Consider the following 25,970-nt stretch of genomic DNA (forward strand, 5'->3'; position numbering starts at 1 on the left):
CAGTGGTGTGGCTGAAGCTCCTCCAAGATCATTCCAGGTCCTGTAGGAATGCTTCTTGTTTATTGTGGCCATAAGTATCAGGGAAGGTCATAGATTCAATTGTCAGGTGATAACTGTAGAATTGTGTATAAGGTAAACTATGTGACAATGAGAAATTAATCCAAGCATCAGCATGTATCAAGTATTTATAAAATAACCATAAAGAGTAGAAATAGACCAAATAAAGCTGCCTACTTTGTTTTTGTTTGTTTGTTTGTTTGTTTGTAACAACTAAGCAAGTCTAGCTAATAACTTACTAAAGACGAAACAAAAGTAAAGTTACTAGATCTAGGAAAATTTTTAGGTCTCTAGACGATATGTGTTGTCAACAAAATTGAATCAAGTTACAGGCTGACTTAGGATCCAATAAACATAATTCTCAAGTACTCAGAGCTGTGAAAAATGACTTTGCATTATCATTATTCAAAGTTGGGATCACAGCTAAACAGTCCATCAAAGTCATTTGATAAGGTAAAGTCATATTCTAGAATACTTAAGTTAAAAATTTCTCTCAAAGTAGAAGCTATAGCTTTTTCTCAGATTAAATGACCCAATATGATTTAAGCACTCTGTTGTTTTTGTTAGTACTTGCGAGCTGCCAGATAGTGGAACCCAAAATAAGTTCTACTTTGTCTACCACACCCCAGGTGACAATCCACCTCACTCCATTGTATGGGAAGGTATTATTTTGTTTCTTGAATAAATACACTGTTTTTTAAAAAATCACTTGAAAATAAGGGAAGGAGTTAATATTTACACTATTTTGTTGGTTTCCCTGGCAACCATCAATTTCAGGGGAAAATGGAGACAAGGCAATCCTGGTTTTTTCAACAAATTGTAGGGAAAATAATAAATAAATTAAGAGTTTTCTAGCTGTTGAGACCTTGTAGTAAACATTTTCTAAGTACTTTATGCCATTCTTTAACATGAAAACACTTTTTTTTGTTGTTGTTGTTGCTTTTTTCCCCCAAATTAACCTGAATTTCACAATTCTTCTGGGAGTTGCTTCCATTGTCGTAGGATTTAATTCCATGTACAACGGAATGAAAACAAAGACTTCATTTTTATTTCAGATTTAATATTTTAAGAGTTTTTAAGTATAATAATGTGAGTGACTTTTAATAAAACAGCAGATATGAAATTAATATATCAATGTCTCTTGTTGGAACAGGGAAAAGCAGGAAGAAGGAGAAATGCCAGGATGCTGACTTGTACCCTTTAGTGGAAACGGAGCTGTGTCCTTGTGATGTATTTATATCTCATCCGTACGGAAATTGGTCAGATTGCATTCTTCCCGAAGGCAGAAGGGAGCCTCAGCGAGGATTGCGGGTACAAGGAGACAGCAAAGAATGTGGAGAAGGCATGCGCTTTCGAGCAATAGCCTGTTCTGATAAAAATGGAAGACCTGTTGAGCCCTCCCACTGCAGCAGCTCTGGTAAGGAGATGGATGAGGAGTAACAGATGAGAACAATGACATACAGTCCAGGTGGTTTTTCCAAGGTCTACAATTAGTAGCTTTGTTATTTAATAATTGTTCTCCTTTGTTAGTAACACACTGCCTCTCGTAAAATATGGACATACGAATGAACCTATGTATGTCTCACTGATTGTCTGGAATGTGAGTGTTTTGGATCCTTGAAGACTCACCTCACTTTGTATTCACCTTTGAGCACCTGTTTGCTGGTGGTGAGTACAATTGTTCTACTTTACTGAGAAGGCCTAAGCCCAATACAAATGAATCCATTTTGTGGTGTTTATTGGTGCTCTGGTCATATGTAGAAAAGGAATCAGGCCTGAAACTCTTCTAAGGGAGTTGACAAATACTAAGGAAAATGTTAATATTAAGGTATAAATGCACCCAGATTAATAGAATAAAACTGTAAAAAAAAAAAAAAATAGGCAATCTGGGAGAGTTTTGTGAGATATTAATCAGGTAGAAGACTTTTTTTTTTTTTTTTTTTTTTTTAAACCCTGGGAGAATTTGAGATATGGGTGAAAAGAGAAAAGAATAAAGATTACATACAGTTGTGGTAACTGTTGATGGAAGAGGTTGAGATTCATGATTACAATGGAGTTTATGAATTTCCTGCTCTCTTTTTGGTGTTTTTTACTACCTTATAAAAGAAAATTAAAAAGTTAGGAATTTTACGGAAGGTATGGAAAGAGAGAATTTGTGTTTGAGTGGCAAACTGGGAAAACTGATCAATTTTGGACTTTGTTGTCAAAGTCTTATGTTCCAATAAGCTTTCTCAATAATACCGGGAGTTGGAAATTAAATTTGATTCTAATGTACAAGTAAATGATAATTTTTCTTTATTGCCAATATATTAGCTTGCCTTCATTTAAGATATACCCATATCTTCATAGGAATGCAATTTTAAGTTTAATGATTTTTTTTTTAATTGGTATTATTATTGCTATGCTTCCCAGGTTAGTCTACAGAATTGTTTTCAGTGATTTGACTTTCAGAAACATTAAATACATCTCATAAAGTAATGGACACATTTTATGGATGCCAAAGCTGGTTGACTCTAATCTTTGTTTTTTCAGCATATGTCTATGCCTATGTCTATGCCTATGTCTATGTCTATGTCTATGTCTATGTCTGTGTCTATGTGTATATCTATATCTGTATCTATAGCTATATATCTACATCTACATCTGGTGTATAACATGCTAATTGGATACATTTATAGATTGTAATGATTGACAATGTGGTGATAATTAGTACCTCTATCTTATATATAATTATCACTTCTTTTTAGTGGTTGGAATAATTAAGTTCAATTCTTCAGCAAGTTTGATAATAACACACTATTGTTGGTTATATTTAGTATACTGTGCATTAGATGTCTACGAGTCATTTACTGCTGGTTGCAAGGTTTTGCCCTTAAACAACCTCTACCCTATTCCTCTACCCCCACCATCCCCTATTAACTACCATTTTACTCTGTTTTTGTGAGTTTGGCTTTTTTCTATTCCACATATAAGTAAAATAATACTGCATTTGTCTTTCTCTGACTTATCTTACTTAGAATAACAGATCAAATCAAGGTACATTCATGTTTCCACAAATGGCTGGATATCTTTCTCACGGCTGAATAACATTCTATTGTTTATATGTACCATGTCTTTATCCATTCAGCTGTTGATGGGCACTTACGTTGTTTCTATATTTTGACTATTACAAATAATGCTGCAATAAACATGGGAGTGCATGTACGTCTTCCATATCATCCTCATTTTCTTTGGATATATACTCAGAAGTGGAATTGCTGGATCAAATTTTAGTTCTATTTTTAATTTCTGGAGGAACCTCATAATGTTTTCCACAGTGAATGGACCAGTTTACATTCCCACCAACGATGTACAGGGGGATCCCTTTTCTCCCACGTTCTTGACGATAGCCATTCTGAATGGTATCCCATTGTGGTTTTGATTTTTGCATTTCCCTGATGATCAGTGATGTTGAGCATTTTCTTGTATACCTGTTGGCCATTTAGATGTTTATAATAGATGTTTAGATGTAATAGACAGAGAAAAGTCTATTTGGTTTCTCTGCCTATTGTTTAATTTGATTGTTTATGTTGTTGATGTTATTGAGTTGTATACATTCTTTATATATTTGGGATGTTAACCCCTTATCCAGTATTTTGTTCGCAAACATCTTCTCCCATTCTGTAAGTTGCCTTCTCATTTTTTCAGTTGTTTCTTTTGCTGTGCAGAAGCTTTTAATTTTGATATAGTACCATTTTTTTTTGAGTTTTGCTTTAACTGTTTGTGCTCGTAGTGTCATGTCCAAAAAGTCATTGCCAAGACCAATGTGAAGGAGCTTCTTCCCTACATTTTCTTCTAGTTGTATGGTATGAAGTCTTAGGTTTAAGTCTCTGGACCATTTTGAGTTAATTTTGTGAGTGGTGAAGGATAGAGGTCCAATTTCATTTTTTTACATGTGTTTATCCAGTTTTCCCGACACTATTTATTGAAGAGACTATCATTTCCTGTCAGATGTTCCTAACTCCCTTGTTGAATACTAGTTGACCAAATAGGAAGGTTCAATTCTGAACTCGCTAACCTGTTCTATTGGTTTATGTGTCTATTTTTATGCTAGTATTATAGTGTTTTAATTACTATAACTTTGTGGAACAGTTTGAAATCAGGAAGTAGTGACTTGAATAAGAGTGCTGAGAGTGAGCAACCTTGTCTTGTTCCTGATCTGAGAGGAAAAGCCTTCATTTTTAATGTTGAATATAATGTCAGCTGTGGGTTTGTCATAGATGGCCTTTAATATGTTGAAGTGTGTTCCTCCTCTACCCAATCTATGGAGGGTTTTTTAATCATAAAAGAATGTTATATTTTGTCAAATGCTTTTTCTGCGTCTGTTGTGATGATGTGATTTTTATTTTTCGTTCTATTAATGTGATATATTACATGTTTTGATTTACGTATGTTGAGCCATCCTTGTACCCCAAAGATCCAAGGATGAATCCCTCTTGCCGTGGTGTTTAATCCTTTTAATGTGTCCAATTTAGTTTGCCACTACTGTGTTGAGGATATTTGCATCTATATTGGTCTGTAGTTTTCCTGTAGTGTCCATGTCTGGCTTTGGTATCAGGGTAACGCTGGCATTGTAGCACGAGTTTAGAAGTGTTCCATCATCTTCAATTTTTTTTTAGAAGAGTTTGAGAAGGATCGGTTCTCTACCGCCTCTGCTGGAAAGGTAGTCACTGCAACCACTGAAAGGCTAGCCAATTGCTTTGTCACCATGGGATGTCAGGGGGTACCTTAGCAACTTCTTTCCTTTCCTCTGCCTCTCAACAACTCTCTATGCCACTCCAGTGAAATGCTGGACTCTCACGTTAGGCAGGCTAGACTTTCAAAAATTCTCTTGCTCGTTGGTATCTGCCCAGTTTTGTACTCTCTAGGTTCTTTCCTTCATGATTGCAATGAGTGAGGGTGGGCCAGTTTGCTGACTCCCGTGCAGATGCAGCCTCCATCAAGGTCCCTTTGTTTATTTTCAGACGCACAGGTGGGCTAGACACCTGCAGGTTTCTGAGAGTAAGGTGTAGAGGCACTTTTGCTTGGCAATGGATGTCTAATTAGTTATTATAAAAAGGGAAGAGAAGGGAGGCATGTCTTATGCCACCATGATACTGATGTCTCCTCCATAACAGTCTATTTATTCATTCATTTGATAAAAACCTATATGTTGAACACCTGTTCTTTATCTAAAACACCTGGTCCTCTTCTATGATTTGGATATACAGTTATAGAGAAATCATGAAGTTGTGCAGTTTATCGTCTAGTGGGCGATAGAAATCAAACAAAAGGAATCTCAAGTCTTAATTAGCCCTTAGGATGCTGAGTAGAAAATCTTTAGATAGACTTCATGGAAGTCCTCACTGAAGTGACATACATTTGAAATGTGAAGAGTGAGAAGAAGGCAGGCAGCCATGTGAAAAATACATGCAAGGTAATTTTAATTAATGGGACAGGCATGTCAAGAGGATATGAGGAAGGAAAGAAGTTCTGGCAAAAACAAAGGAAGCCCTGTGGTTTGAATGTAGAGAGTGAGGATAAAGTTGTGTGAAATACAGTTGAAGTAGGCAAAGTATTCTGGGACAAAGCGAAGGAGTCTGGATCTAATTTAAGTGCAATCATCACATGGGATGTATGTGTTTCAACAGCTCTTTGGGTAGAAGAGGGGTGTATAATGAATGCAGATCCAAGGCTGTGCAATACATGGTCAGATAGACTCTATAGAATACCTAGTTACATACCTTGATATACAGCTTGGGATTAGAGAAAATGAAATTGCATTGCTATAAGTGGACATGCAATGTTTTTGAAAGAATGGAAAATGTGGAAAAACAATTTCCAAGTGATTCAGTGATAACTTGTGAATTAACTTTAATTCACAAAAAAAGTGAAAATGCAATGTGTTTTGTATCTGATTCCAGATAAAATATGATTGATTTTGGTATGCAATTAATTGTCTTCATTATTATTTCATCCAGAAATAACTTAGCCTTTGCACCTTAACTCTAATATAGCAATTTTATTAATTGACTATCATATATAAGGAGATATAGATAGCAGACAAAGATAAATAAATAAATAACCACTTTGTGACTTAAAGAATTATCATTTTACATATCTGAAGTCATTGGAAAATATGTGAATTTAATCTTAATACATTTAGAAAGTTTATATTTTCTGTGTACAATTTGAATTTTAAATTATTGAAAGATTTCTGTTACCACTACATGTGGACAAGTTTTTGTTGGCCAAGCTGAGAGAACATGCTCAGGAACTGAAAGTTACATCTTTATTATTAACTGAGGGTTAAAAGAACATTTTATAAAGTGGCCTAGCAAAGACTTATGGGTCTCAAAGATAGGACAAAGCTTTTGAACTGGTTGTGAGCTGTCCTTACAAGTCCATCACTAAGAAGGGACTGAATAATTATATCCCACCCTCTACTGCAGAAACAAATAGAAAAAATTTAGTCATCTGCAATTTTGCCAAATGACCTATTTCCTACATCCTCTGCACCTTTGTTTCTTAAGACATTGCAAAGGTCCTCAAATCACCACTTGAGGAAATGACAGTGCCTACTCTGGGGCAAGGAAATGTAAGTTTGACAAAATTAAGAATATGTTTCTGTTTTTCATGCTGAGATTTTGCTTTTCTTGTGTTTTTTTTTTTGTGAGTGTTGCTATAAAAATTGCTTACTATTTTAGAGATTGCTTCTCTCCATGTTTCTTCATCTCAGTTGCTCTCTTTTAGTTCAGACTTCTCTCTCCTTTTCCTGAGATTCATTGCAGTCATTGTCCATCCACCCTTCTCACTTAGTCCTTCCTCCCATCATCATTTTCTCTTATTTCAATGAGGAATTTTTCCAAAAGGCAAATCTGTTTCTTGCTCAAATAGGTTTTAAACTCTCAATGTCATCCAGTTGTCCAGACCACCTAGCATGGACTCCAGGCCTTTTATGATTTTGCTTCATCCTTCTCCCTTACCATGTTGAGCTTCACCTGTCGAGATTTTGCCTGTCTCAATATATACCATTCACTCTCAAGTGCTTTTGCCTTCTGTTCCTGTATAATTTACTTCTTTTATACCTTTGATGTTTTCTCCCTGCTACCTAATTCTGTAGTTGACTCCTAATAACCTTTCTGGACTTACGTTAGAAATGTCATCTCCTTTGGGAAATCATAGGCAGTCTTGCTAGTCAGCTATCCCCCAACCCTGGGAACCCATTAGTAGCTGAGCATATCTTCTTTATGTCCCTTATCACGATACAGGTCCCCAGTCCTAGTGCTTCTCATATTTTATTTACCTACTTTATTGCTGGTCCATTCTGCCACAGGGGGTTATGTGCTCCTCAGGGAGGGGCTGTAGTAACCATTCTGTTACTACAAAACCTAGTAAGTGTTAGCTCATCATATGCTTAATAATTTATAACAGAATGGCAGAATATAAATCCATGCAATATATAAATAATGTTAACATACATATGTCTATTAGTTTTCTATGGCTCCTGTAGCAAACCACAAACTTGGTGGCTTAAAACACATTTTATTCTATCACAGTTCTAAAGGTCAGAAGTCCAAAGTCAGTTTCACTAGGTCAAAATCAAGGTGTAATCAGGGCCATGCTTCCTTCGATGTGTCTAGGGGACAATATTTTTCCTGGCTTTTTCCAGTTTCTAGAGCTGTACTCCTTGGCTCATAGCCTCTTCCTGAGTCTTCAAAGCCAGTGGTACAGCATCTTGCTTCAGTGTTTTATGGCCTTCTTCCATGTCATTTTATCTGTGTGAAATCTTCCTCTGTCTCCCTCTAACAAGGACACTTGTGGTTACTCAGTCTGGGCTGATATTTCAGGACAGTCTTCCCATTTCAATATCCTTAACTTAATCATAACTGCAAAGTCTCTTTTGAGGTAATATTCACAGGTTATAGAGATTAGAGCCTGAATATCTTTCAGGGCATTGTTCAGCCTATCACAATATGTTAAGCTTATTATATCCATGCACTTTCTATTTTTGAGTTATACTTTTTAAAGATGTGCAAATGAAAAACAATCAAAATCTTCTCTCAAGTGTTAAAAGCATTCCCATAATGTTATTTTATTTATGTTTGTGGTGTCCACCCAGGAGGGATTTGTGTGAATGATTGGTATCATTATCCAGAAAACTATTAGGCATATTCACTGGCTAAAATGCTGTAATGAAGAAAGCAACAATTACTTATTTCCTTGAATAGCAATATATGGAATCATTATTGTTTGCTTGTGCAGGATATAGAGAATACCCTTGTCTCCAGGTTATATATTATCTTTATCTTATTTATTTCTTATGTGGTTTTTTTTTTTTTTTTTGGTTTGTTTGTTTTTTTTTTAAATTTTGATCTATTTCATGATTACTAGAGACAAAGGCTTACTGATAGGATCTCATTTGAAGAGAGGGTTCTGCTACTGAAAATGTTTAAGGAACTCAATCTAAGAACTCACCTAATGAGGGTGAGTTGGGAATAATGGTTCTTTTAACAAACAGAAATGCATCTTTCTTATGTAAAAGTATAGAATGATAAATAAATTATGTTCATTGTAAATATTCTTAGTCTAACGCAGGACTGATTTAGGTACTTTCAAATTTGAGATGATCTCACCTCTCTGAGTCATACTACACTTTAGTTTTTTTAAATTACAATGTGATAAAAATTCAGGACATCAACCCATCAAACAGTTTCATATACCTATATTTCTTATCCAGAATTATGTCAAGATATGGAGTCAAGCTTTCTCTGGTGGTTGGAGATTGATTGGAGTTAGACAATGACAGAAGGCATGACATGGGCCTTCTAGCTTAGTATCTAAGGATTTGATTGGAATGCCTTTTCTGAAAAAGGCAGTCTGTGTTGTAACCCTTCTCAGGGGAGAAAATCAGGGCTCATGATTAAATCCATGTTCAAGTTTCTTTTAACCGAATTGAAATAAAAAGCAGCATATCTTATCTTAAATTAGAAAGTAAACAGAACTCCTAAACAAATGTTTTGGTTTTTTTTAAATTAAAGATCAACGTCATTATTCCTTCTTTAATGCAAACAAGTAGATATCTTATGAAGAAGTGCAAAAAAAACGTTTTGCCTTCATTGCTTTAAAAAATTGTTCACATCTGAAACTAATATAAAATTAAATATCAACTGTAATTGAAATATAAAAATTAAATTTAAAAAATAGTTCAGTTCCCTAAGATCAGGAATAAAACAGAATATCCTTTTTTGACTTCTATTAATACTCTAATGGAGATTCCAGACAAGACATTTAGGAAGATAAAGCAATCAAAAGTATCTAGATTAAAAAGGAAGAAGTAAAACTATGTCTGTTGGCCAATAACATGATCTGATAAATACGATATCTTAAAGAACCCCCCTATAAAACTATTAGAAATAATAAAGGAATTCATCAAGTTTGTAGGGTACAAGATCATTATGACATCAATTATATTTCAAAGCTGGAAAATATAAACAATCAATATACCAAATAAGTTGCAGTTCTAAAAACTAACAATGAACAATCAGAAAATAAAATTAAGAAAACAATTTCCTTGGTAATAGCATAAAAACAACAAAATACTTAGGTATAAATATCACAAAAGAAGAAAAGAATATATTCTAAAACTTTAAAACACTGTTGAAATTACAGAAGACCTAAATAAATGGGAAGATGACCATATTCATGGACCAAAAGTCTTATCATTTTTAAAATGCCAATACTCAAATTGATCACAATCCCTATCAAAATCTCAGGTGACTTTTTAAATGAAATCAACAAATGGCTCCTAAAATTCATATGGAAATGCAAGACAACAACAATAATTAAACAATCTCAAAAGAAATGAATAAAGTTAGAAGACTCACACCTCCTTTAGGATAATTTCAATACTTACTCCAATAAACTTTAATTAAAAAAAGAAACAAACAAAAAATACTACTACAAAACTCCAGTTATCAAGATAGTGTAGTACTGACATATGGCTAGACATAGAGATAAATGGAACAGAATTTAAAGTCCATGAATAAAGTCTTACATTTATGCTCAACTGATTTTTAAAAAGTGTGCCAAGACTATTGGATGGAGAAAGGATTGTCTCTTCAACAAATGATATTGGAACTGAAGCTCTACAGGCAAATGAATGAAACTTGACCCCTTGCACTTCACACAAAAATTAAAGAAAATGGATGATAGACTTAAATGTAATAGCTAAAACTATAGAAGTTTTAAAACAGCAGTAAATCTTTGTGATTTGGGCTGGGCAGAGTCATTTTAGCTACAACACCAACAGTGCTAGCAACAAAAGAAAATGTAGATAAACTGGACTTCACCAAAATTAAAAACTTATGTGCTGCAAAGGATATCATCAAGATTGTATAAAGATAAGCCACAAGTGGGAAACATATTTGCAAATGGTATATCTGATAGGAGACTTGTATCTAGAATATATAAAGAAGTATTATGTATTAACAATAAAAAGACAACCTAGTTGAAAACTAGGTTGAATCAAAGGATTTAAATATACATTGCTCCAAAGAACATATACGAATGGCTAAAAAGCACATGAAAGGATGTTCAACATCCTTAGTCATTAGGGAAATAAGAAAAATAAGGGTTGGTGAGGATATAAAGAAATTGGAAGCCTCATATTGGCTGGTGGGAATATAAAATGGTACACTCCTTTGAAAATCTGTTTGGCAGTTCCTAAGAAGATAGTTACTATAGTGTCACCCAAAAGAAATGAAATATATATCCAAGAGAAATTAAAACACATATTCACATAAAACACACAAATATTTAGCAGCATTACTCATGAAAGCTGAAAAATAGAAACACCCACATTTTTATCAACTGATAAGTGGATAAATAAAACGTAGCATATCATATAATGAAAATTATTTAACAATTAAAAGAATGAAATATTGATATCTATTGCAACATAGATGAATCTTCACATAATTATAATAAGTGAAAGAAGTCAGTTACAAAAGACCACGTAGTACGTGATTCTATTTACATGAAATCTCCAAAACAGTCAAATGCATAGAAACAGAAACTAAATTAGTGCTTGCCTAGGCCTGGGAGGGAGAGAGGAGACAGGGGAACTGGGAGAGATTGTATGTCCAGTCAGCTCAGACTGCCATACAAAATACTATAGACGGAGGTGGCTTAAACAAAAGAAATTTATTTTCTCACCATTCTGGAGGCTGGAAGTCTTGAGATCAGGATGCCATTGTTATTTGGTTCTGGTAAGAGCTCACTTCCTGGCTTGTAGCTGGCCATATTCTTGCTGTGTTCTCACACAGCAGAGAGAACAAGCTCTCTGGTGTCTCTTCTTAAAAGAGCACTAACCTCATCATGAGGGCTCCACCCTCCTGACCTCATCTAAACCTAATTACCTCCCAAAGGCTCCATCTTCCATCCAGTGTCTGAATTTCAAGAGGACACGATGCTGTGTCCTAATGGATATGTGGTTTCTTTTGGGGATGATAAAAAAGTTCTAAAATTGATTGTGGTAATGGTTATACAACTCTCTGAATATGCTATAAAGACATGAAGTTGTGTATTTTAAATGCATGAATTTTATGTGAATTATATCTCAAAGTTCAAAAATTATGAATTTTAGAATAAAATTAGTGAAAGATTGATAATAATTCAAAAGATTACTTCAGGGCGAAATATGCCTAACAGTCTGTATGTTTACACACATATGTATGTGCATACATACGTGTGTATATACATACATGTACATACAAACTCACTGACATACCTAAAATATTGGCACTAAGGATTTTACCTCATTTGGAGGATTTTTTGAAGAATCTCTATGAATGGATTTGTAAATAAGTAAACTTAACTAATTGTGGAACATGCCAGAAGAAAAATATGAACAAAATGTTCTGGGAAAACAATGATGAACTAAATCTGGGGTGTTTTCACCAACAGTGTCTCAGAAGAGGAGGAGTATTTGATCTTGCTGTTGAGGAAGAAAAGGGTATATTGTTCTTTGGTAACGGTAACTAGAACTGTATGACAAGGTTATGGGTAGGTGAAAATAGGCAAGATTAGAAATGCCAGTTGGAGTTAGCTCATGTAGGAACTCGTGTGCTAAAAAAAAAAAAAAAAAACTTTATTATTCAAGGCCTTTTTTAAAAGTTCGAGTAAGGTTTCAACTTGATTTCCTAAGGGATTCATATCTAACAGAACTCCAGTGTTAATTAGAATTATTTTTATGATAAGATTACTTAACTGTGTATCAACATAAAACTGAACATAACTTCCTTATGCTTACAGGACATAAGCTATATAAAACTGAAAGAGATACACACTTTTAATTGTTAAATTTTGGAATTCACTCTTCTCTGACAATGTCTACAGATGTTTAGAGGCCAATGAGCCACACCTCTGTAGTTCAGCTTTAGGGTGCTACTTCTCAACTTTTCTTCTCTGGTGACACATTTACCTAATAATGTTTACCTAGAACATACTCATCATAAGGGAGTATTTTCCAAGGGTCTCCCATAGATGAAGCTGCCTGAGGATAGATGAAAGCCAGGAACCTTTTCCCTAACTCTCCCTTTATCTATTCTACTGATTCTTCAAATCCCAAACTGTCAGGACATTACTGCTTTAGAAAGTAGGGTTGTTAACCAAGGTTGTTATAATAAGCGGCCATGTTTATTTTAGAAAGATAATTATGGTTTCAGGGTTGAGGTGGTATTAGATAAAAGAAAAATTAAAGCTAGAGAAACCGACCAGGAGAGAGTACAGTGGCCCTTGTAAGCGGGAAAAATAGGCAGAGTGCATGGGATTGGGGAAGGGAAGAGGAATCTGAGTGTCAGGAGGGATGACACTAGTTAGTGGTATAGAAACTGGGTGATATCAGGAATAATTGAAAGCTGGGTCAGTGATGAATGGTGATACTAACAAGGGTGAGGTACAAGCTTGAGAATGGAAAATGGAGGCTTCAGTTTTGGGCAGTTTGAGGGCTGAGCAGAACAATTATTAGAGATCTAAAAAAATGAAAGTATTTGAGGTCAAGAGAAAGAAATTTCTATCATTAGAGATTTGGGATATAGATTTTGGAATAGCTTGTAGATGGCAAGGTAGTTGGTATGAATGATGTTGACAATTGGAAGAGATGACCTCAGAACTCTATGAAATATTTTTATTTGAGATGATGGTAGAAGAGTCACCCACCTTGTGCTTTGAAACCTCCTTGCAAACTAGAAGCTTATCACTACAAGTCAGCTGGAGAGCTCTAAAATTGGAAAGATCTTTATTTTTAAGTTTAAATATAGCTTCCTCCATTCATTGGTTCCAAATTAACTTTATTAAATTTGTTAACTAGAAATGAAAAGCAAAAGTGAGAGGCAACAAGCATTTATTTGTGATTCGCTAGTCAGGAGGCACTAATTTAGGCAGAAGCCCAAATAGTGTTTCAGTTACGGTAGGAGACAAAGGCAAGGGGTATTTATGAGAACAGCAAGGGGAACAATTACATCAACAGAAGGAAAGCATTTCTATTAGTGCAGATAAGCTAACATAGTGACTCTAATTCTAAACAAAGTTTTTAATTTTCAGTCTGGAAGCCATCAGTCTGGTAGTCATAATATCGCCCTTCTTGTTATCCTTGTAAACAATTCTTTGGGAAACAAGGTTGCTTTAGACTCAGTCCTAGGATTATTTTGCCATTTTAATGTCCTGAAAGTTTGAGGTATAAAGTGTGCAAGGCAGTTCTTCTGGCATGGCAGCTTCGGCTCCATTTTGAAGTGCTTCCATTTATGTGTATGTGTGTGTGTGTGTGTGTGTGTGTGTGTGTGTAGTTTTAAAATTAAAAATAAATCTAAAATATTGTCTACATGTGAGCATTTCAAAAACCTGAAAATATATGTAATGCCCCTACATTTATAAATGTATAAATATTTTATTTTCCAGGCTAAATATCCAGAGTACTTTGCACTGTGACTCATAGGTAATTTCTTGTCCCTTCCTTATTTTTTTTCCCATATGTTTCCATTTGGCAATAAGCACATAAATGAGAATAAAGAGAACATGATGTCCTAATGTCACTTTCAATTGTACTATATGCTGCAACACTGAACTTCTTCCCTCTATCCCCATATACCTTCTGTCCTTGCAAGACTCCATTTCTTTGCCTGTGTTCTCTCAGTCTGGTGTCTTTTTTCTTTTAAGATGAAGTGCTACTCATCTTTTGAACCCTAAAGAGAGTCACTTTCTTCAAATAGCATTTTTTCCAACTCCTCCATCAGACTGGTTATATATTCTCACAGGAATATAGTTATACTTTCATGGAGAACATGATTTATATTAGACTTCATCTCTTTTTTAAAAAAAATAATTAAAATATAACTAACATACATTATTAGTTTCAGGTATATGCAATATTTATTAAACTTTATCTCTATATGTCTTTCTCCCCTTCCAAATTATTAGTCTCCAATTCTTAGCTCATTTATTCATTAATTCAGAACATACTTTATTAAACACCTATGTGCCAAGCACTATGACATAGCTTGATTATATAGTCAGACAAAACACATATGGTCCTTGCCTCCATGGAGCTTGTAGATTGCAGTGTAATAGTTGAGAGAGGTATTAAGAAAACATATACACAGAATATATAATATATAAATTGTCTTAAGTACAATGACAAAAAGGATCAGGAAATAACAAGGGGGTGGTGATCATTTAAACTGGAGAATCGGGGTACTCCATTACAGGGATCTAAAAAGCGAAGGATGAGAAGGTGATGACAGGGAAAGAACACACTTCCAGCCAGAGTAGATGCTTAAATAATGTCTCTTGAATGAATAATAGTACAATATCCCCTATGTTATATTCTTCCACTTTCTTTGGACCACTTTACTAGAATTTCTGATCAGGTTTGGCTTTGTTTTGTAAACCATTTCAAATACTTCTTGGTAGATAAAATTTACATTAAAATAAAAAATGCATAAGTTAATTTATATACTGACTATTTATACATTTTCAGTTTGTAGTAAAAACAAAACAAAACCAAAAACAAAAGCAAAAATAAAACAGAACAAATCCTGAAGTCTGTTTTTTAGCAACCTCTATAAAGTTTTGTATCTCCCATTCTGAGTATAGATGTTCAGTTGCCTTTTAGTATTGTATTACAGAACTGTGTTTTTCCCTGTATTATCTTTCATATAAAAATGAGTTGTAGCTCATTATTCTAGCTTTTTCAGCACTCTAAATCTTGATGGACATCCAACATGTTAGCTATAACTCTCAGCTTTACATCATCCCAAAATTTGATAAGCATGCCATCTGTATCTTTATCTATGTTGTTAATCAAAATATTGAATAAAAAGGATGAAGCATCCACCTCCTCAGCATTCAGCTAGAGGGAGACATCTCTCAGGACAGCACTGTTCCATTAATCAATGTTGTTTGGGTACCTACAAAAATTCATCTAGCTCTCTGTAATTCTTTATGAGGGTATGAAGAGACAGTATTTTTCAGATTATTTCTACCTATAGCATCCTCTTCTTTCTTCTCTACTAGTCCAGTAAATCCATGAAAAAGAAATCATATCACTTTATCTAGAATTGATCTCAGCAAGTCCATTTTGACACCCACTGCCCACCTCTTTATTAAAATATTTGCAAGCTCTTTAGTAGTATGCTAATGGATTTCTTTGAGGGGTCAGAATTGGGACTTGCCATAGCTTCATGATAACCTCCTGTAGTTCTGTCCCCTTTGGCTAGGCCTAGTCCTCCCGAGTAAAAGTAATGTCTCAATGACTTGAAAGCCAGGCTGCACAGTACCCAAGGAGAATGAGCCCTGTCACCACTGATAGTTCCTTTCAGGTAGTGATGCTGTTCAGTAGGCCGGCAGTGTGGGAATGTAACTACAAAATGCATTTCCTACACTAATTTGACCTGAGTCTTTATTTTCCTGTGTTTATTGCCCACATTCTGTATGTTGGTCTACATATAACAATGGTTACAATTCATATTCTTCAATTTCTATTTTATGACTTTCTCCTTATAATGACTTGGGCCTCCCCTACTCTTGATTCTTGTTCTCAGTTTTATATTTTTTCCTGTCCATTTGTCCTCCCTCTCTTTCAAGTTTGGCTTTTAAAGCCCTATAGTTTATGTCTTCTGCAAAATACATTTTTGGTTGTTGTTGTTTGTCCTATTAGAACTTAATTGTTTGTTAAAGATCCATTATATTTCATAAACTGAAAATGTTAATTGTATTCTTTATTACTATCTATACTGCAACTGCTTTACTTTCTATCCTCTTCTTTCTCAAAGGCTTTTTTTCTAGGAAAACAATTAATATTATCTATATCCCCCCAAATCCCTTATCCTCATATCTGAGACTATCAAGTCCCAAAAGCCACTTTCCAGATTTCTCCTCAGTTATACTCCTCCCCACTTACATCACCAATGTCAGTAGCAATCAATTCATTTGATAAGTTTTGTCAGGTTTTTCTTGGGTAGTGGAGCCATGCTTGGGAAAGGTGAGGGAAAAAAATACTAGCTTTTTTAGTATACACTATGTATTAGGCACTCTGCCGGGGCTTTGCTTATGTTATTTTATAACACTTGTTTAATAAGAACACAATGTCAAGGATTACATAACCCCATTTTGATATGGTATCACAGTGGAAAAAATTAAAATATTTAAAATTTTCAAATTCTGGGTGTGACATAAAGAGTTTGAAAGATGGATCACCATGCCATGAATCTTAAATATACTCTTTTTCTCATTGCTCTTCCACTAAATGTCCACTGCAGGGCTTTAAGCAGGAGAAAAATAATAACAGTTATCTGGAAGGTCGTAGTTTTCTGCCTCTCTGTTTTATGTCTCAAGTTGAGCAAAAGTACTTTTTCATGTATGTCCTTGGGTAATTTTCTCTGTGGAGTGACTAATCAAACTAATGTATTATTAGGCTATTTTTAATTTCAAAGAATGAGGACAAACTGAAGTAACCTCAGATATGGGGGCCCATTGCTGGGTATGTGGATAGCTAAGGAAGCAGAGAGAACCCCCTTTTTCTCTGGAGGAAATGCACCATGAGTTTGATTCTGCCCTCTATTTACTGCCCCCCACAGTGTGATTCTGTTGTTCTCATCACTCTGTCTTGGTTTCCTGAGTCTTGTTTGACAGCATAAACTTCCACTTTCTCCCCTGTCTCTACAGCTTTCTCTGTGTCTGACATTTAAAATTCCTAATTGAGTTGCTGCTTGCTCTCATCCTCAGTCTATGCACATCCTTCTTTTATTTTTAATTCAGTTTCATAATTTCCCCTTTCACTCTGTATCCCAAATCCTATTAACTTTGCTCATATTAAATTTATAACAAATGTTCAAATCTTCCCTGCATCTGTTTATGTTAAAGTATATATATACACACAGAGAGACACACAAAGGGTGCCAAAAATATGTATACACATTTTAAGAAAAGAAAAAACTGTATTAAAATTGTAAAACAATGAACGACACTAGCGTTCATTTGATTAACGCCATCTTTTGAGCGAACGTCATATACTACACATTGTTACGGTAATTCAACTCAAGTTTGGAAAGTAACACATAGATAATGTCTCTTAAAAATGTGCACATTTTTTGACACCCCTGATATATATATATATATTCATATTCCTGAAGTATGAATATAATTATTTTGCTTGAGGTTTAATTTAAATTTATAATAAATACATGTATTTTGTTTTTTAACTTTTATTGGAATATAACTGAAAAATGAAGTTCTATATATATTTAAGGTATACAACTTTATGTTTTGATATACATTATAAAATGATCACCACAATCAAGTTAGTTAACATATCTATCACCTCACATGGGTATCATGTTGTGCGTGTGTGTGTATATGGTAAGAACAGCTAAGATCTACCTTGTTAGCAATTTTAAATATATAACACAATATTATTAACTATAGTCACCATACAGTATAATAGATCTCCAAAACTTATTCATCATGTACAACTGGAACTTTGTATCTTTGTACCAACATCTCCCCATTTCCTCCACCTCCAACCATTGTTCTGCTCTGTGCTGAGTTCAACTATTAACATTTTAGATCACACATATAAGTGAAATCATGCAGTATTTATCTTTCTGTGTCTGGCCCATTTCACTTAGCATAATATCCTTCAAGTTCATCCATGTTGTTGCAAATGACAAGATTTACTTCTTCCTTAAGGCTGAGTAATATTCCACGCGTGTGTGTGTGTGTGTGTGTATGTGTGTGATAGTTTATTTATTCATCAATTGTTAGACATTTAAGTTGTTTCCATATCTTGGTTATTGTAAATAATGCTGCAGTGGGAGTGTAGGTATGTCTTTGAGATACTAATTTTAGTTCCGTTTGTTATGTACCCTGTGGTGGAATTGCTAGATCATAAGGTAATTCTATTTTTAATGTTTTTCCTGATAATTAATGATAGCTAACATTTATTGAGTGTTTACAATGTTATTCCTTTCTCCAAGTGCTCTCTCCCTCTAGTAACTAATTTTATTCTGCTAGTGACAGTGTCAGTTAGATACTATTTTTATTCCCATGTTATAGATAAGAAACAGAGAGGCTAAGGAACTTGCATGAATTTTCCCAACTAGGGATGTCAATTTATTTTCTTGTCCACGTAGTCTGGTTCCAGAGTGTGCCCCTTAGTCAATATATTAACTGCCTCTATATTATATGCAGATTAGTTTATTCTTTTGGTGGCACTGCATAGTATTCCATTTTTTACACATATTAAGCATTTTATATTTGTTTGCCAATAGTGATAAACTATCCAGGCTTCATTCTAGCCTTGGCCAAGCAACTAAGGTTGTTGTAAATAGTCCCATAATGGCATCTTGTGATGCAATACGATCCCTAGGTAGCTAGTGAGACAATATAATTTATTCAAACAAGCAAACATTAAAAACAAAAACATTAACCAAAACAGTAGAAATATATAAATATATTAATAATTGATAGCCTTTAAATGGTGAGAATGTTTTAGTCTTCCAACACTTTTCTATTTTTACATTTTCCATATCTTTACATATTGAATTGTACTGTTGACAAGCCCTCAGATTTTGAGTATCATATGTCGAATTAAAACCAGAGCCAAATATTTGGCTTTGTGTTCGGCATATTGTGTCCCTGAATTTTGAATAATCTAGATATGGATGATTTCACCTGATCATTTCCAACAGCTGCAAAATAAAAAGTCACATCCTAAAATAGCTTATTTGCTACTACCTCAATTCTCTTGAATGATAAGTTTTGAAGATTTTATCTCATCTTTTTATCTGAATCATCTTTTGGGAAATGGGAAGGAAGAGTAGTACTTTTAACTCTAGATGGAATAACTCATCACTTTCCTGAACCAAAGCTGTATTTCAAATATACACAGTTATAGCCTCAAGTTCCTAAGCCAATGACAATTGTAAACAGGTCCTTATAAAGCTAAAAAGGTTGTGTAGAGTGTGAAATAAAACAAAGGAAGTTCTTTAGTGCTTCCTGAATTATATCTCCACTTTGTGAAATTGTTACCACATGTCGAGCATTGTGAAGTTACCCAGTTTCTAGTCACTTCTACTCTGCAGTGCAATACAATGGAGAGATATGAAAGTCCCGCTAAGTCATTTCAAAGAGCTTGGACTTTAAAATAGGAGCAAGATCAAGAACACAGAAGGAGGAACCTGATTGTTTAGGAATGTGGGGTAAGGGAATGTAATGAGTAATGTGTTTTTTTAAAGCTCTTTTGACCTCATTCCTATCTCCAGTGGCCTTCAAGCTCCATTTGTTTAATATTTTAAATATGCTTGCTTTAATTGGCATGGGACTATTAATTGCCATATAACATGTTAATTGCTCTATGTGTTTGATCAACAAATACAATTAGACAAAAACTCACAGGATCATTCTACCCATCCCTGCATGCCACACACATTTTGGCTTTGAGGAGAAAGTGTTATTCTTGAGAAGACTCATGGTTTTGGATCTCCTCCTCTATGGGATTTCTCAATATGAGACTGTCTTCCTACTTCCCATTCTCATCTCATACACTGAAGATGAGGTTACACATTTTTTCTGAGAATAATAGCAGCAATGGCTAACACATTGTTCTAAACCCTCTAATCTAAGTGGGTATAATAATTACCTCCGTTTTGCAGACAAAAATAGAGGCCTGAAGATGTTCAATGACATGCACAAATTAAAAGCACTAGCAATAAGTGTCCTGATTGACTTTGAACTTAGGTCTTTCTCCTTGCTAAGTACGTGCTATTATCCACCATGGCTCCATGCCTCTCTAATAGAAATAGCTTACTTACTGAGTGTTTCCTCTGTGATCAGCAGTGTTAAGTACTCTCATCTGATCCTCATAAAAACCTTATGCAGTACGTACTGCTGTTATCCCCATCTTATAAATGAGTTTACAAACATTTTCTATAAAGGTCTAGATAGTAAGTGCTTTCAACTTGGTGGGTCATACTGTCTCTATCACAACTAGTCACTTCTGCTCTTACAGTGCAAAAGTTGCCATATATAATGCTTAAACAAATGGTTGTGGCTCTGTTCTAACAAACTGTATTTCCAAAAACAGGCAGAGTCTGGATTTGACCTTCAGGTCACACTTTGCCAATCTTTGTTTTAGATGATAAAATTGAAGCTTAGAGGATTTAGGCAACTTTTGTTAAAGTGAAATGTTGGCCAAGGTCAGCTTGATATCAAAGGCCAGGTTCTCATCCATATGTTCTATTGCCTCATCAGAGTCTTCATTTCTCTCTTTAGTGGGTTGAATTATGTCCCCCACCCCCCCCCAAAAAAAAAGAGCCATGTTTAAGTCCTAACACCCAGTACCTGTGACTGTGAGCTTATTTGCAAATAGGATCTTTGTAGATATAATGAAGTTAGTAATTTAATATGAGATCATCCTGGATTTAGGAGGAGTTCTAAATCCAATGACATGTGTCTTTATAAGAGAAAGGAGAGGGAGATTTGAGATACAGAGACACAAGTGAAGATAAGACAGAAATCGAAATATGCTGCCACAAGCCAAGGAATGCCAGGAATCACCAGAAACTGGTAGAGTAACGAAGGATTCTCTTTTATAGACTTTGGAGGGCTCACGACCCTATCAAACCCTCAATTTCAGACTTCTGGCCTCCAGAATTATGAAAGAATAAATGTTTGTTCTTTGAAATCATCAAGTTAGTGGTGATTTGTTATGAAGGTCCTAGGAAACTAATAAACTCTCTTTTTTTTGTTCTCTTTTTAGAAGTATATTTCTGGTTGCTTTTGAGAGTTTTTCCTGGTTTAGAAGGTTCTGCCTCTTTGTGAATTCAAATTATCCATATTCAATCTTCCTTGACACTATTATGTAATGAGAGCATTGCCATTGAGCAATTTTCTTAGAGGAAAGTAAGTATCTTACCCTCCTCCTGCAACTTCTTTTGTTCCTTTAGCAAGGATATCATTAAATAGCCTTAAATAAAGTCATAAGATATCTGTTTGACGATAGAAGGCAAGAGGAGCCAAAATGTTAGTCTCCGGATTAGCTGACGCACAGTCCATTAGGAGACAAATTTATTGGTAAGTGAAACAAATTCACCATTACCACCATGCAGTATAAATCAGGCTGAGAGTCATATTTAATTTTACACCTTGGTGATATTTCAAAGGTTTTTACAGTAACTTGCAAGGAGTTAATGTGCTGTGAATTCATTCTAGTCCATTGATTTCTGCATTAGCTTAGTGAGAAATGCAGTTCTTTAGCAAAAGCAAACTTTTAGAGGTAAATTTTCTTCGTCATGTAATCCATAATTTAGAATTTATAATAACAGCTTGTTTCATTGTTCATGAATACAAATTGTTGTCTGGATGATCCAATGTTCCAGCAAATAAAAAACGAAAAAAGGAATTTTGTCTCTGAAGTGTGTTCCATGCAACTGTATCCCTTTATGAACTTTGCTCTGTACTCCAGAGTTTGGAGGAGCTTGGCTCTGAATGCAGGATGCCTTATTCTAGATAGCCATGCTGTTCTAGGTATTTTTGATGTCTCTTGTTGCCATTGTTAGGAATTATGTTTAAATGTTGTTGTTAGTAATATGCAGGGCACTGAAGGCAGTAGAACTCAAGCCACCTAGTGAAGCCTAAGCTTTAGGAACTCACCCTTGCATGGGCCTCTCCCAAGTGGAGGTTCCTAGCTAAGGCTCCTCATAGATCCTTTCATGTGGTGAGTACAGTGAGCTGACTGGTAGGTCTCTGTATCTTCACCTTTTCCTGCAATAGAAGGAGAACACCATCTGTTTTTCTGTTGGAATTATGAGTTACATTTTTGCATCGCTTTAATTGGGAGATAAAATTCCTACGTTAGAGCTTTAGACTATCATTCTAAGGGATGGTAGAGAACTGCAAAGGGATATTTCATCTGAAGAGGACTTGCTACACGATTGGTGCTGTGCTAGAATTAGGACCCAGGTGTTCCCAGAGCCTCTACACTTTCAAGAAAAGCTAGAAATCTTTATTTTCATATAAAATCCCCCAATATTGAACTCTTGGCCTCAAAATAAATATGTAAGTCAAGAAGTAAATAAATAAACAGGTAGACCATAAATAAATCCAATATGCTGGCCCAATATAAATGTCTGGATTCAGGTCAGAGCTTCCTGTAGGTCCTCCGAGATGAAACAAGGTGGACAGACACTTCTTTTCTAAGCTCATGTGTTTCTATTTGCATGGGACACTTAGAAGCGTCTATCTACTCATACACTGGCCATTGGTGATTTTTAGAATTCGTTACACTAACCCTGTCTCAACAATTGGGGAATGAAGTTGCTATTTAAAGAGCTGCTTCACTAGTCATTTCGAAGATGGTCATTTCCATTTAGACAGTGTGTTAGCGATCTGTGTATGTCAGAGCTAGTTAATTATAACTAGTAGTTTATCATGTACCATTATGTTGTTCTTTAATAATGTATATGTAGATACAATATATAAAAATGTATATATGTAAAATTATGTGTATACAGTGGGAACCAAAAAGCATATACGTTTTAAAAAAGGAAAACTGTATTAAAATTGCACTAGTCAATATATACCAATAAGAAAAGATGAATACAAGTCATGTTTAACTTCTGCAATTACAAAAGGTGCTCAGAGTGGTTACCTTCAGTGTCCAGACACTTCTGATTACGGTGAACTACTGCTTGAACAACATTGACCAAAATGTCCACTTGTATACATTTTTTGGCACCCCTGGTATACATTATATATGTATGCATATTTACACGATACATATATGTTTATGCATACATACCACATACCACATACCAAAATACCACATTTAGTGGTCTTTAAGCCTAAGGCCTCGTCATTTTGTAACTATCTCTTAAGAAGGTGCCTTGTTCTCATGCCGTCTTTTTCTTCACTCCAATAGCACACCTGAGTTAATATCAGAATTCTTAATTAACTTCCTAAGATCTCCAGCAGGACATCCCATGTGGCACCACCTGACCTAGCCAATATTATACTTCTTTCAACCTCAGATTCTTATAAAAGATTTCTCTGTTGACTTGTGAACATTTTGGGTTCATTCCCATCTTCTGAATATAATTTGTGGTATCTCTCCTGCCTAGATTGCCATCTACATGTCCATTCTTTTTTCAAAGTTCTGCCATACTTCAGAAAGTTTTAGTTTTTTAGTTTTTATTAAATTCATTGGTTAGTAAAATTATATAGGTTTCAAGTGTACAATTCTGCAATACATCATCTATATATCACATTGTATATTCACCACCTAGAGTCAGTTCTCCTTCCATCACCATATATTTGATTCCCTCTTCCCTCTTCTGTCATTCTCCCTCCCCTCTTAACCTCTGGTAACCATTAAACTGTCATCTGTGTCTATGAGAGCTTTTTATTTAAAGGTAGATTATGATATATTAGAGTTGTGATTTGGGGACATTAATATGGCTGCTGATCAACATGGAATGAATGAGAACAGATTGAATACCTGGAGTCCAGTTAAGGGGACATTAAAATTATCCAGGTGACACATAATGAGTGTCTGGCCTTGGCTGGTAGCAGCAGATTTAGACAACAGAGACGGATTCAAACAACAGTTGATTTACTGATCTAATACAGAATCTCTCATTTTGTCAAAGTTATCCTAGCCTTTACTTTACATAGAAATGATCTGGAATGAGAAATGGAACCCAAATCTGGAAATTATTACCCTGTAATTTTTCTGGTATAGCATCTTTACAGAATTATAATTTCTTTCAATCACTAACACCAAAAACAGTATAAGGAAAAAAACACTTTATCTTGCTATGTAGCTTTTAATAGTGGTAAAATATTAGTATGTCATTTATATTGTGTATTAAAACTTCCACAAACTTCTACTTATTATAATTTTGTCCCTATAATATTAAAGGGAGATACAACAGACAAATATTGCCACATTTTTATTTTTACATGAGGAAACTGAATTATTGAGATTTAATATTTTATTCCAGATCACATAAGGTTACACCTTGATTTATAATCCATATGCCAGCCTTTTTATAAATAATAAATTATAAATTATCCTGAAATACATATCCATGGCTCAACTTTTGCAAAGTCACATTGTCATTTGATGGTGCTGCCATTCATTCTGTGCTAACTGCTGCTGCAGCTTAATCTTATTTTCTCAGGGCATTATATATAGATTCACAAAATACTCTATTCCATGGGGCTTTGCGTTTCATATTCTGAAGATATGCTTTGCTATGCCAAGGTTGATCCATCAGGATGAGATAGGTTGCTTTATAGTACCAAATATAACAGACAACTTCAAAATTTCAGTGGTTGAATGCAAGCCATTAAGATCATTCACTATCCAGGGCTACTCTTTATCAAATTTGGTTTGGTTGGACGCTCTATTTAACTTCAAGACCCTGGCTGACAGAGCATTCGGTATCTGGAATATTTTTAGTCCTGTGGCACAGGGAAAGAAAGAGTGTGGCAGATTACACTAGGGCTCCTAAAGTTTTCACCTGGAAGTGACACACTCACTTCTGATCACATTTCATTGGCTAAAGCAAATTATAACATGGCACCTAACTTCAAGAGGCAGAGAAGGGAAATCTTACTTATTATGTGTCCTGAAGCAAATTCTAAACTATTTGGGGAGTAGCCCTGAGAAATACAAGACATACACTGAGATAAGCCTTCAGAACTTTTAAAGGAAATGTAGAGAATGTATGGTATAATTTGATGTTTTCTCAGGGCAAGGAGATGTCATGAGAGGACTTCATATAGGCTCTGATAGCCACAGTTCTAAGAATTACTCAGTAATATTGGCTTGTCAACAATCTGTGTATCTTTGTAGTATTTCAAATGCCAAATATGTTATGTGGTTAAAACCTTCAGTCACTTTAATTTTAATAGCACTCATTTGCAGTAATGATAGAACCCGTTTTAGTACATACAATCCTAATTGAGCAGTTCATATTTTTTTGTGTCTAGTGTTCCATTTGTCCCTAATATTCTCAATATCTTCTAAGAGAAAAACATCTCTTTTGTGTGCCTAGAGAAACCTGACACAAGGTAGTTAATGCTGAAATTCCATCTGCATGAAAACTGGAGATACCATCTTGATTAAATTACCTGGACAATTCAATTTAAAAGATCAGTTCTTTATATGATTTGGTTGACTGATTAAATTTACACTGATACATTTAGTTACAGCAAGTGAACCAGGTCAAGGAATTAGTCAAAAACCTGTGTCTACCACAGCTTATGCCAATAAACATTTTCACATGAATTACTTAGAAAATTGAAGCCAGAATCCATTTATATTACCTTAAATT

At 34.8% G+C, this 25,970-nt stretch overlaps 1 protein-coding gene across 2 annotated transcripts in view; it reads left to right on the forward strand.

Annotated features, from left to right (window-relative positions):
- Nucleotides 1-25,970, forward strand: part of THSD7B (thrombospondin type 1 domain containing 7B) — an 815,330-nt gene that overhangs the window by 576,946 nt on the left and 212,414 nt on the right. For both annotated transcript variants that reach the window (XM_081051932.1, XM_081051933.1), the window contains exon 14: nt 1,211-1,474. In XM_081051932.1, the coding sequence (XP_080908058.1) occupies nt 1,211-1,474 (264 nt within the window). The remainder of the gene's footprint in view (nt 1-1,210; nt 1,475-25,970) is intronic.

This window comes from Rhinolophus hipposideros, assembly GCF_964194185.1.
Source record: "Rhinolophus hipposideros genome assembly, chromosome: 6".
Taxonomy (NCBI): Eukaryota; Metazoa; Chordata; class Mammalia; order Chiroptera; family Rhinolophidae; genus Rhinolophus; species Rhinolophus hipposideros.